At 41.0% G+C, this 12,132-nt stretch overlaps 1 protein-coding gene across 3 annotated transcripts in view; it reads left to right on the plus strand.

Moving 5' to 3' along the window:
• Nucleotides 1-12,132, plus strand: part of cherp (calcium homeostasis endoplasmic reticulum protein) — a 48,555-nt gene that overhangs the window by 13,384 nt on the left and 23,039 nt on the right. For all 3 annotated transcript variants that reach the window (XM_088005223.1, XM_088005221.1, XM_088005222.1), the window contains 6 exons: nt 4,622-4,759; nt 4,841-4,992; nt 5,152-5,263; nt 8,257-8,346; nt 8,630-8,819; nt 10,104-10,273. In XM_088005223.1, the coding sequence (XP_087861349.1) occupies nt 4,622-4,759; nt 4,841-4,992; nt 5,152-5,263; nt 8,257-8,346; nt 8,630-8,819; nt 10,104-10,273 (852 nt within the window). The remainder of the gene's footprint in view (nt 1-4,621; nt 4,760-4,840; nt 4,993-5,151; nt 5,264-8,256; nt 8,347-8,629; nt 8,820-10,103; nt 10,274-12,132) is intronic.

The raw sequence follows: 12,132 nt of genomic DNA on the forward strand, positions 1-12,132 counted from the left end.
TGGCCCAAAAAAGGTGGAAAGTTCAATTCGTTTGGGGAGTGTGAATGCAAATATGAATTCCAAATGGACTAAAAAGTGAACACTGATCCACCTGAAAACCTAGGTCTTGGTCTGGCTAAAGTGAACTCTAATGCAGTTGGAAAGTAGTATGAATGCATGTGGATCAAAGACCGCTCCAAAAGCAAAAAGCTGGCAGTGCTGGGCATTCTGGTCAGTATTTTACTTTCTGCTCTGCAGTTAACAGAGATGTTGTCGGTGGCCACGCCAAGTCTAGAAAAACTTACATGTGTTATATAGATTAGACAGATCTGATTTATTGTCATTGTACAGTAAACTGTACAACAAAAATAGTAGTTGTATTAGCATTTATAAATGCTGTTCTTAGTGCATTTATAAACAGTCAAAAAAGATAAAACTGGTGTGATCCAAAAAATTGCTTGATGTGTGATGGGATCAGAGGCCGTGCTAGACTTTTTTTGTTCTCCGTCATTTTGACTGACAGGATTAAAAAAAATCGGTCATGTTCTATTTTTACCCGTCAAATTATAATTACAATTAAAGCTCTGCGGAGCCTCAAGCGGCCCTCGCAGCCAAGCGCCGCTCAGGCCTATAGCCACTGCGGATGTTCCAGCACCGCCTCCCGCCAGCCGCCGCCGATACTCGCGCACCGTCCTCCATGCGATCCGCTTTGATGCCTTCGGCAGCGTTTCCTGGCGATGCACCCAAAATCTGGAGCAGATTGGGCCATGTGGCAAGGAGATACAGCTGTTTGATTAACCTAGGGGGCGCAGTGGAGTCAAATTACAATAAAACTCTATTGGGCTCCTTAGAGGTTCACAAGTGTCACTCATAAAAAGTCTGGTGCAAATCGGATGATGCGTTTGTGAACAAGAGACGATCGTATGCATATGGCGAGGGACAGCCATTTTTCCATGCCCCCACTGGTCAGTAGGCATTGACAGAGTTCATCTTCATGTCATTTTATGTCAGTCTGCAAAGGCTGAAACCCATATGAATTAGAGAGTAAAAGTCATACATACAGTAGAAAAAACAGGTGACTTCCTGTCGGAAGTGGGCGGGGCTAAGGTGATGTCATCAATCGACCACATAACTGTGATGAGGTCTGGTCTATAATGAGACATAGAAAGTCTGATGCAGCTGTGACCTTGTATGTGCATGTTATGTCACTTTGATGATTAATGGAGAATAGTCAAAGTTTGTGACTTAGCCGCGCCCACATGCTTTGACACACAAAAATTCCTGTGATAACTTCTGACCTTTAATGTCTCAACTCTCTGCTGACTGAGTTTGAAGTCTGTATCTTGAAAGCTGTAGGAGGAGATAGATCAGATCCGACGTCTTTGAAAAACAGTAAATGGCGGATTTTGATCCAAAATGGCCGACTTCCTGGTGTGTTTGCACCATGGCTCCAAGAGACTTTTTTGTAGGTCCTGACATTATACACATGTGTACCAAGTTTCATAGTTCTAGGTTAAGGAATGGCTTGGGGCTGCTTATTTAAAAAATTCTAGGGGGCGCTGTAGAGAAATTAGGCCACGCCCATCAACGACTGTTATGGATTCCTGTTCGGGGATGAATAAGGATGCATCCTAGTGAGTTTGGTGCAGCTGGGCTGAACGATGTGGAATCTAGAGCCAAACGTATGGCGGCGGCGTTCCCTCTGCTTCGCCGCGCTGCCACGGCCACGCCCTCTACTGAAAACTCTTGGCGCTTTAAAGCAAGTGAGACCAACATACTATCTGTCATCCAACATAGAATCATCTTGATTAGGTCGAGAGAGCCAGAGATGGAGCTGTACAGGTCAAAAAAAGTCACTTCCTGTTCTGAGGGGGCGGGGCTTAGATGACGTCAGACTATGACCACATAGGATCGTCAGGCATCCCACCAGGATCACTCATGTCAAGTTTGGTGCAGCTGGGCTCCAAATTGTGGAATCTACAGCCAAACGTATGGCGACGGCGTTACAGGTCATTTCGCCACGCCGCCACGCCCACCTGCTCCATCAAAACCAAGCAGGGGTGGAATCCATGACACACCAACATGTTTTCTGTCTGTGGACACAGTTTCATGTTGATTAGCTCAAAGGGGTCAGATAGCGACCGTTCACAGTAAAACATGACACTTCCTGGTCTCAGGGGGCGTGGCCTAAGTGATGTCATCATTTGACCATTGGGTATTGTAGGGGACTGGATGGTGATCAATTACTGATAGTTTGGTGCCTCTGTGAGTTTTTTTGTAAAAGTTATAACCGTTTTGTGTTTCATGGCGAATCCATGAACTTTGACCCCAGGTAACCCCCCTTCAGGAAGGTCGAAAACGCAAACCTTTGATAACTTTGGATCGGCCATGCCTTATGAACGATCTGACCGAGTTTGAAGCCGATCGATCGAAATCCCTAGGACAAGTTCGAAAAAATGCGAACCCTGTGAACGGCCACAATCGGGTCAAAATCGGAACTTCAATCCAAAATGGCCGACATTCTGTGACACTTGCACTATGACATTAATTGTAAATTCTGAGTGTCTTGGGGAGCTCTACAAGTGTACCAAGTTTCAAGTCTCTACGATAAAGTAAGTGAATAGGAAAGGGTCTTTTGAAATTTGCTAGGTGGCGCCCTTGAGCCGTTTCTGTTGCGATTTTTCTGAGGACCTTAAAATACGTAAATTTTACACGGGCTCTATGCCCCCGCCAAGTTTGGTGAGTTTTTGAATATGATAAAGCCCCCAAAAAGCCAATTCATTTGGCTGAAGAACTATAATAATAAGAAACAGCAAGGTTTCAATAGGCTCTCGCAGCGCTTAGCTGCTCGGGCCTAAAAATAATAAACAATAGAAAAACAATAGGCCTTCACAGCGCTTAGCTGCTCGGGCCTAATAAACAATAGAAAAACAATAGGCCCGAGCAGCTAAGCGCTGCGAAGGCCTAATAATAAACAGTACAGTTTCAATAGGCTCTCGCAGCGCTCAGCTGCTCGGGCCCAGCGCGATTACAATAGGCCTTCGCAGCGCTTAGCTGCTCGGGCCTAATAACATCGGCTATTTAGCCGCGTTTTTATGCGGTTTAGTTAATATTCATCCAGTTGAACCATGAATCCAGATCCCATCACAAATAAAGCAGATATATGCATCTAACTTTTTCTCCATAGTGACAAAAACCAATGACTATGGTTAACTTATAATAAATTAAATTAAACCAAACCACTCCACTTAAATTACCAGCACTTCACCTGCTGGGGTCTGAACACACAGCTTCACAAATTCCTCCTGGTTCGCATCTGCAGAGAAACTGTGCTAGTTCATCAGGCAGTTGGATCTGCCTGAACCAAACTGATCCATTGAACTTTTTTTTTTAAATTTTTTTATCCTGTGTGGCGCTTTTACAGGGATTTTTTTTTTAAATTATTTTTTGCATGGTTTCACTTCCTCGAAACATACAATTATTGCGTCTGCCGCATTTCTGAGCGCTGCTGCTCTTCTGGGTACGGGAGGTAACGTCTTAAACTCCATTTGCTAAAACCGCAGGATGTTAAGTTTAATTCTTCGTAGCAGCAGAGCCGCGTCCTCATTGGTTGTGCAGCCGCAGTGCACAACCAATTGTTGTTGTCTATGTTCAGCTACGATTCATTTTGCCCCCAAAAAAGTTGACCCCCCGGACCCCCTCCCGGTTCGTCTAGAGCCGGGGCTGAGTATAATTGGGAGTCTCTAAGAATCCACCCCCCACCCCCTTCGCTCACACACATTGTTCAACCAGAAAGCTATTTGTAAGCCATAGGGGGGTCCCAGAAATGGTTTGGAAACCACTGGTTTAGACTATAAATGGATTCAACATTGTATTCTCTTTAGTTTTCTCTGTTCTGTATGTAATGGAGACTGAAATTAAACGCGCCATTTCTACCAAAGTTTTTGAATGGGCTTCCTAACGCTCCAAAGCGTCCGGTCTATAACTCTTCAACACCTTTCAGCTCCCAGTCAGAAAGACGCATTTAATTCAGTGGTCATGAGATGATATTCAGAAAGGATTCTTTTATTGATTGATTTTAGTTGCCTCTGTGATTAACTCTTTGTGTAAAGTCCTCGCATGTGCGCCAGTCAAGGGTGTTAATTATAACCTGTCAAATGACCGATGGGCTTTAAATTTTCCTGTCGTTTACAAAAATAACTAGTGAAATACGGGAAATATTACGTTAACGCGACCTCTGGATGGGATCCAGATTCTTTGTTTAACTTAAATATTAAACTGGATAAATATTAAATGCAACTCAATAGCCTATGTCAATATTATTTAAAAATAATTGAAAAATAGGATACAACAGAGGTTTTTTTTATGCCTCGAGTCAAAATGACAGACAGTAAAACAGTCACTGGTCTGAAGAGATAAAAAGAAATCAGAAAAAAGATGTCAGTTTATTGAGTTTGTTGCAAAATCAATACAAATCTAGAATAAAGGTGTCTTTGCAGCATAAATTTGATCTATGAAATTTTGTTAAATGTAATATTAAAATCCCAACTTGTTCCTGTAAACTCAATCTTGAGTTTGATATTGTTACGGCTCAATACATTTCAGTTGAATTATACAAAATATTGTTTTGTTTTTCATGTAGGAGCAAGTGACGGCTGCCATCACCCTGGCAATGGAGCAGCAGATCCAGAAGCTTCTGGTAGAAACTCAGTTGGACATCACGGAGTTCGACAACCTGCTGCAGCCCATTATCGACACATGCACTAAAGATGCCATCTCTGTAAACACGATGTGATCAAAAGCTATTCAGATATCTAAAACAAAGTTTTCTATGTGACGATTAAAGTGGTCTTCCTTTCAGGCTGGTAAAAACTGGATGTTCAACAATGCTAAGGGGCCACAGCACTGTGAACTGATGGCATCACATCTTCGTAATCGCATCACTGTTGACAGCGCACATTTTGAGCTCCGCCTACACCTCATCTATTTAACTAATGACGTTCTTCATCACTGGTATATAATTTGTATTGTTATTATGCAAGCGAGAAATTTGTCATGAATGCTATATTCAGATTGAATTTAAAAAGAAGCAGTATTGTTGATTTAGAAACTTTGAATGTTTTTTGTGTATTGCAGCATATTAGTGTTTTTTTATTTTATTTTTTATCCCAGCCAGCGGAAGCAGCAGAAGGATTTGTTGGCGGCGTTGCAGAAGGTTGTTGTTCCCATCTACTGCACTAGTTTTCTAGCAGTAGAGGAAGAGAAGCAGCAGAAGATTACCCGGGTAAATCCTTCTACTAATCTCTAGTCACATTTCATGGTATCAGAAACGTGAAATGAAACTCAAATGTTCAGTTTTGTGCATTACTTTATGCAGTAGACAGTGATGGCATCGTTACTTTGAAAAAGTAACTTTAATCGGATTACTTGATTACTCCTTGAAAAAGTAACTTGGTTAGATTATTGATTACTTGATTTAGAAAGTAACTAAGTTACATTAAAAATAACTATTTAGTTACTTTCAGCAGCTGCTGACAACAATGCTCCACCACCTTTTAAAATAACATTGATCTTTGCCAAAACTTAATTGCAAGTTATTTTATAATGGTAACATCAACAAAGTGTCTCCACTTATATGGTTCAACTGAAGGGGAGATTGTTTAATGGTTACAACAGTACAAAAAAAAAAAAACTTTAGTAATTTGTGCGTGTTTTTGTGTGTTCCAGTATTGTCTGGAAAATTATAAATAGGATTTTTGAAACCCAAAATCCCTGTCTCAAAAAATTAGCATATTTCATCCAACCAATAAAAGAAATGTATTTTAATACCAAAACAGTTAACCTTCAAATAATTATGTTAAGTTATGCATTCAATACTTGGTCAGAAATCCTTTTTGCAGCCTTCAATGCGGCGTGGCATGGAGGCAATCAGCCTGTGGCACTGCTGAGGTGTTATGGAGGCCCAGGATGCTCCGATAGCAGCTTTAAGCTCATCCAGAGTGTTGGGTCTTGCATCTCTCAACTTTCTCTTCACAATATCCCACGGATTCTCTATGCGGTTCAGGTCAGGAGAGTTGGCAGGTCAATTGAGCACAGTAATACCAGTGGTTTTGGCACTGTGAGCAGGTGCCAAGTTGTGCTGAAAAATGAAATCTTCATCTCCATAAAGCTTTCCAGCAGATGGAAGCATGAAGTGCTCCAAAATCTCCTGATAGCTGCTGCATTGACCCTGCCCTTGATAAAACACAGTGGACCAACACCAGCAGCTGACATGGCTCCCTAGACCATCACTGACTATGGGTACTTGACATTGGACTTCTGGCATTTTGGCATTTCCTTCTCCCCAGTCTTCCTCCAGACTCTGGTACCTTGATTTCCGAATGACATGCAAAATTTTCTTTATTCTGAAAAAAAGTACTTTGGACCACTGAGCAACAGTGGTCCAAAGTGCTGCTTCTCTGTAGCCCAGGTGAGGCGCTTCTGCCGCTGTTTCTGGTTCAAAAGTGGCTTGACCTGGGGAATGCGGCACCTGTAGTCCATTTCCTGCACATGCCTGTGCACAGTGGCTATGGATGTTTCTTCCGCAGGTCCCCCAAGGTCTGGAATTGGCCCTTCTCCACAATCTTCCTCAGGGTCCGGTCACCTCTTCTCGTTGTGCAGCGTTTTCTGCCACACTTTTTCCTTCCCACCGACTTCCCACTGAGGTGCCTTGATACAGCACTCTGGGAACAGCCTATTCGTTCAGAAATTTCTTTCTGTTTCTCACCCTCTTGCTTGAGGATGTCAGTGATGGCCTTCTGGACAGCAGTCAGGTCAGCAGTCTGACCCATGATTGCGGTTTTGAGTAATGAACCAGGCTGGGAGTTTTTAAAAGCCTCAGGAATCTTTTGCAGGTGTTTAGAGTTACTTTGTTGATTCAGATGATGAGGTTAAGTGCTCGTTCAAAGAACCTTTTCATGATATGCTAATTTTTTGAGACAGGGATTTTGGGTTTTCATGAGCTGTTTGCCAAAATCATCAGTATTAAAACAATAAAAGACCAGAAATATTTCAGTTGGTGTGCAATGAATCTAAAATATATGACAGTTTAATTTTTATCATTGCATTATGTAAAATAATAAACTTTATCACAATATGCTAATTTTTTGAGAAGGACCTGTATTAACTTGAAATTAGCAAAGACACAGTGGGACGGATCATCCGGGAATGATGGACAGGGAGAGTCTGACCAAAACTAAGTGGATGTCAGACAAATTCTGGGGTTTATGTCTGCTTATTTGCAAGGCCAAAAACCGCAACACGTGACTCATTAAATCTGCAAGCAACTTTAGGAAAAGAAAAACAAGCCCAAAGCTGCTTATAATAATCATACTCAAAATAGATCCTGTTTTATCAGCAACAAAATGTGCATCTCCCTCTTCCCTCCATTGTTTGTTTCCGTCGCTGCTGATACTGTTGCATAGAAATAACGGTTACTCCCCAAGACGTGTAGAGGAAATAAAATTAAATTACAAAAGAAAATAGTAACGCAAAATGATTTTGATAAATAACTGTAGTCTGACTACTGGATTTGAAATAGCAACGCATTAGATTGCTTGTTACTGAAAAAAGTGGTCTGACGTCAGTAACGCGTTACTGACATCACTGGTAGTAGATTACAAAAAATGTAAATATCTTGAAAACAGGTATTTTTGCACTGCAGGTCCTGCCCTGGCCCAGTCCTGTTATATTCTGGTCCTGGTTGTGTTTGCATTGGTCTGGTGGAACACTTTTTCATTCCTCATTGTCCTCTCCTGCTCTTTCTGTATTGCATTAAAAAAATCATCAGTTTCATCTCTGAGCTTCTTTTCCTCCTGACCAGAAAACTCTTCATCACAGAGTCTTACCAACTTCTGATCAAAAAAATGGAGAAATGTTCCCTGATTTCAAAACTTTGGCTAGAATGGTGCTTGTATTTCCAGTCTCCAGTGGAGCACAGAGCTCAGATTCAGCACCCAGATCAACATTAAAACCTTAAAACATTTGATTAAGCACAAGCTGGTGCTCATAATTTAAGGGCAACCATTTAATTGTTTATATGTAGTTACTGGGGCCACACTTGTTGGTTTAATAATATTAAGTTTAATATATCAATCTGCTTGGTGTGTGATGGCACAATGTAGATTCTGTAATCCCAGGCTAAACCCAGGCCCGGGCCCTGCTTTGCAAAAAGGCCCAAAGTTAATGTATTTTCATTGTATTTTTGATTACAACCCATGGTTCCTTGTATCTCTGCAGTTGCTGCAGCTTTGGGAGAAGAACGGGTATTTTGATGATGAGACCATCCAGCAGCTGCAGAACCCAGCACTTGGCATTGGACAGTACCAGGTCTGTGTAAAAGTCATTCAGTCTCACAGTATCTATGGAGCTTTTCATCAGTGACTCATTTTAAAGAGCCAATCATCAGTCTTTCATTTTACTGGCCTGACTAACGATTCACTCTGTTTACTTTCACATTGGTTGAGCTGTGTTCGTTTATATTTTGATAATTTTGTTCAAATATTAAAATATGTTTGCTGTGCATAGTTGTGAATGATTCTGAGAAGTAAAACCTTGGTAGTTAGGTGTAGTCAGTCTGGAACTGTTTATGATTTTGCTCTTGATTTTTCAGGCTTCCCTTATAACAGAGTATGCTGCTGTGGTGCAGCCCATCCAGCTGGCCTTTCAGCAGCAGATTCAGGCTTTAAAGACCCAACATGAGAAGTTTGTTACTAGTTTGAAGCAGCAGCAGACTTGCCCTGCAGGAACAGCAGCCCCCCCTGCTGAAGCTGAAAAAGCCCCGCCTATTACAACCCAAGCCGGTAAGAGAATCAGTCCAACAAACGATCTGAGCGTTTGTTTAGTTTTAATGTTATAAAAAGGAATTTAGTCAGTCCAATATTTACTTTCAAATCCTTGGTAATTTTATGCATTTTTCAAGATTAATCTTTTCAGATCTAATGTGGCTCTGTTCCCCTACTTACTATTTCTGTTGCTATGGTCACATGGGCCTTCAAGATACTTTTTGGTTTATTTAATTTACTTACTACACATGTTCATCAATGATGATAATGTTTGTAAAATTGAGCTCAGCTTTCTAAAAAGGTTATTCAAAGTATAACCCCACGCCAAACAAATTTTGAAAAATTCCTGCAAAGTGGGCGAGTTAAGTAACACTGAGGGGTCGAGTGTGAGGATGAGCGAAAAGGGTCACGGGTTGTGGTCAGGATGAAAGAAGAGCTGTTGCTTACTTCTAAACTTTGTAAAGACAAAGTTTAGAAGTCCTGAGCTGCACTCCCTGCTTCCTAAGCGCTGCAGTCAGCCTGACAATCAATAGTCCTGCAGTATACTGTCGCCAGTAGTCAGATCAGAAAAGACCAATTCCACTCTGTGTCCATATTGGAAATAAATCGCACATTTGTAAAGCTGAGTAATGCTACTCAGCTTTACAAATCAGCGCTCGCCATGGCAACGCTCACTATTCCAACTTCTCACTCACTACCAGGCGGGGCATGTGTCTGAGTGCAACGGTTTTACACCCAAACATGGGGCTGAGTGAGTAAAGGTGATCTGTTTTAAACCAGTAGGAGAATCCAACTGGCTAAGCACTGTTTGACCAAAGGAGGCCAGGACAAAAATAATTTTTGACAAAATAATGCTAAATTAATACATTTACATAAAAATGTCAAAATTCACACAAAAACGTAAAAATAGAACCCTAAGTAACCTATTTAGACAGTTTATCAGAAAATAAGTTGATTTTGGGTGAGTTACTCTTTAATCACAGTTAATTAAATTTAACAAGTGAGGCAATTACTATTCCCCAGATTGCCAAGTGGGGTGGACCATTTCTCCCTTATTGGAAAAATCAGGTTAAAACAAAACTGCTTTTTGTATTTAATCAGGTTATCTTTGTCCCATACATAAAAATATTTCATAATCTGAAAGATTTGAGTGACAAAAAAGCAAAAACAAAAGTATATTAGTGGAATTTTGAATAAAGAATAAAAACTAAGTAGTGACACACTCCCAATGTTAACCCAAATGAAAGTATTCAGGTGGCCATACCAAGCCTGTCTCCTATAGCTCTAATTTCATCTTTTTAGGTGCAGGAGATGTGAAGCCTCCTGTGATTGGCCCTCCTCCAGGAGACTTTGATGGAGTTGCACCCAGATCACAGGACCCTAAAAACTCCAGTGGGCCATCTGATATGCCACCCAACAAGCCTACGTGGTTTGAGCCTCAGCATGTCGGACCCTGGAACCCCAACCAGCCGGTAAACGTCCACGTGTCTCTGTATTTGTGAAAAGTAACAACCTTCTTCATGGTTTCAGATGTTTTTAGATCATCTCCGCATATGTGCGACTTAGGAATGTGCAATATATCCAGTATATGGTAGAAATGATAGAGGCCTCGATAGAGATCTGCTAGTTGATGTAATCAGCTGGTATCAAAACAGAGCCATCTGAGCTGGCTCTGTTTTGATACAGAGCCAACCCTGAGCAGCTGCAGGGTTGAGCTCAGGGTTGCTCAGCTGCAAACCTGAGCTCAGCTGCAACCCTGCTCTTCCTCATCATGCTCTTCCTCATCGCATGATGTTCGGGTTTAACCTCCAGCAGTCTTGGTGCGACGCTCAAGAGGAGCACAGTAGATGTCACGGTCAGAGAGCGGGGAATCAAGGGGTAAAAGCGCAAACAAAGTCAGTCCAACCTTGCCGGGATGCGCACAGGGTAAAGTTCGCTGGGTCCATTGGACCCCGTTTCTTAACCTTCCCAGTTCCCGGGGTCTTTGCGCAATGCTCAGGAGCTCGGCAAATGTCGCGGTCAGACAGTGAGGAAGCGCTGTGGGGAAGGATGGTGATCCTTACAAATCCACACAAAAAAAACTTTGTAAAATCACACAGTGCAACCCCGCTGGACAGTGCAGAGGTGGCAAAGGTGAGGTGGCATTTTGTTTTGCCTTCTTAAAAAGATGCATGTGCTTGAATACCATCTAACTATAAGTTCCAGTCACAACACTGGGAAAACACTAAAAGAAAAAGCTGGTTCAATGCAATTTGTTCAAAGTTAATTTGTTTCTATAAAGAGATTACAGGTGCTGGCCATAAAATTAGAATATTATGAAAAAGTTGATTTAAGTCAGTAATTCCATTGAAAGAAGTGACACTTGTATATTATATTTGTTAATTACACACAGACTGATATTTTTCAAATGTTTATTTTGTTTAATATTGATGATTATTACTGACAAGTAATGAAAAACTCAAATTAAGTTTTTCATAAAATTGGAATATTAAGACCAATGCAAAAAAAGGATATTTCGAAATGTACAGCACTTAATTCTTAGTTGGGCTTGTGCCGTTACTGATGCATACTGATGCAAAGGCTATCTAACACCTTTCTCATGTCACGACTCTGAAGACCGAAGGCCGTTGTCAGCAGATTTATTGACAATTAAAAGGGTTAAACTGAAAACAAGACCAAGACAAATATACGCCACGTAAATTACACTTTACACCGAGTTTCTGCCGAACATCTATAAGTGTATCTAGGCAACCGATACGGTAACTTCCCAACTTGCGGTCAATTATACAACAGCAAAAAAATTTATAAATAAAATAATAATAATAATAAAAATAAACTTATTTGCAGTCAAAATAGCACATTAGGAAGCTACATATAGCACAGAAACAATCCTACATAATAAATATTTTCACAATACGTACCGGCAATGCGACCATAAAGAAAAGATGTTTGCAGAATCACTTGACCGGACCTCACGAAGTGTACACGGACTGTGTCTTAGAGCAAAACCGCTGTTCAATATTGTTTATTTCAAAAACAACAAAAGATTGCTAGGGTTGCAATTCCTGAAAAGAACACATGAGGGCAGGTTTTCCCCTTTTTTCTCATATACATTCTGAAAACATAGCATTTATAACTTCAAAACAGAACACTCCCTGTCTGGCGTGAATAAACACCACAAACTGGGGTTTTAGCAAAAACAAAATATCTTATGAAGGAACCAAAACTACTGTCTCTTGAAGTAGTTTGTAAGAGATAGGTCTTGCAAACAACTTTGAACCGACTGCTTTGGCTAGCTTAACTTCTACTTTACGTACTCTATCATTTTTAC

Source organism: Poecilia mexicana, unplaced genomic scaffold (assembly GCF_051168715.1).
Source record: "Poecilia mexicana isolate PSO_F unplaced genomic scaffold, ASM5116871v1 scaffold_4, whole genome shotgun sequence".
NCBI lineage: Eukaryota > Metazoa > Chordata > Actinopteri > Cyprinodontiformes > Poeciliidae > Poecilia > Poecilia mexicana.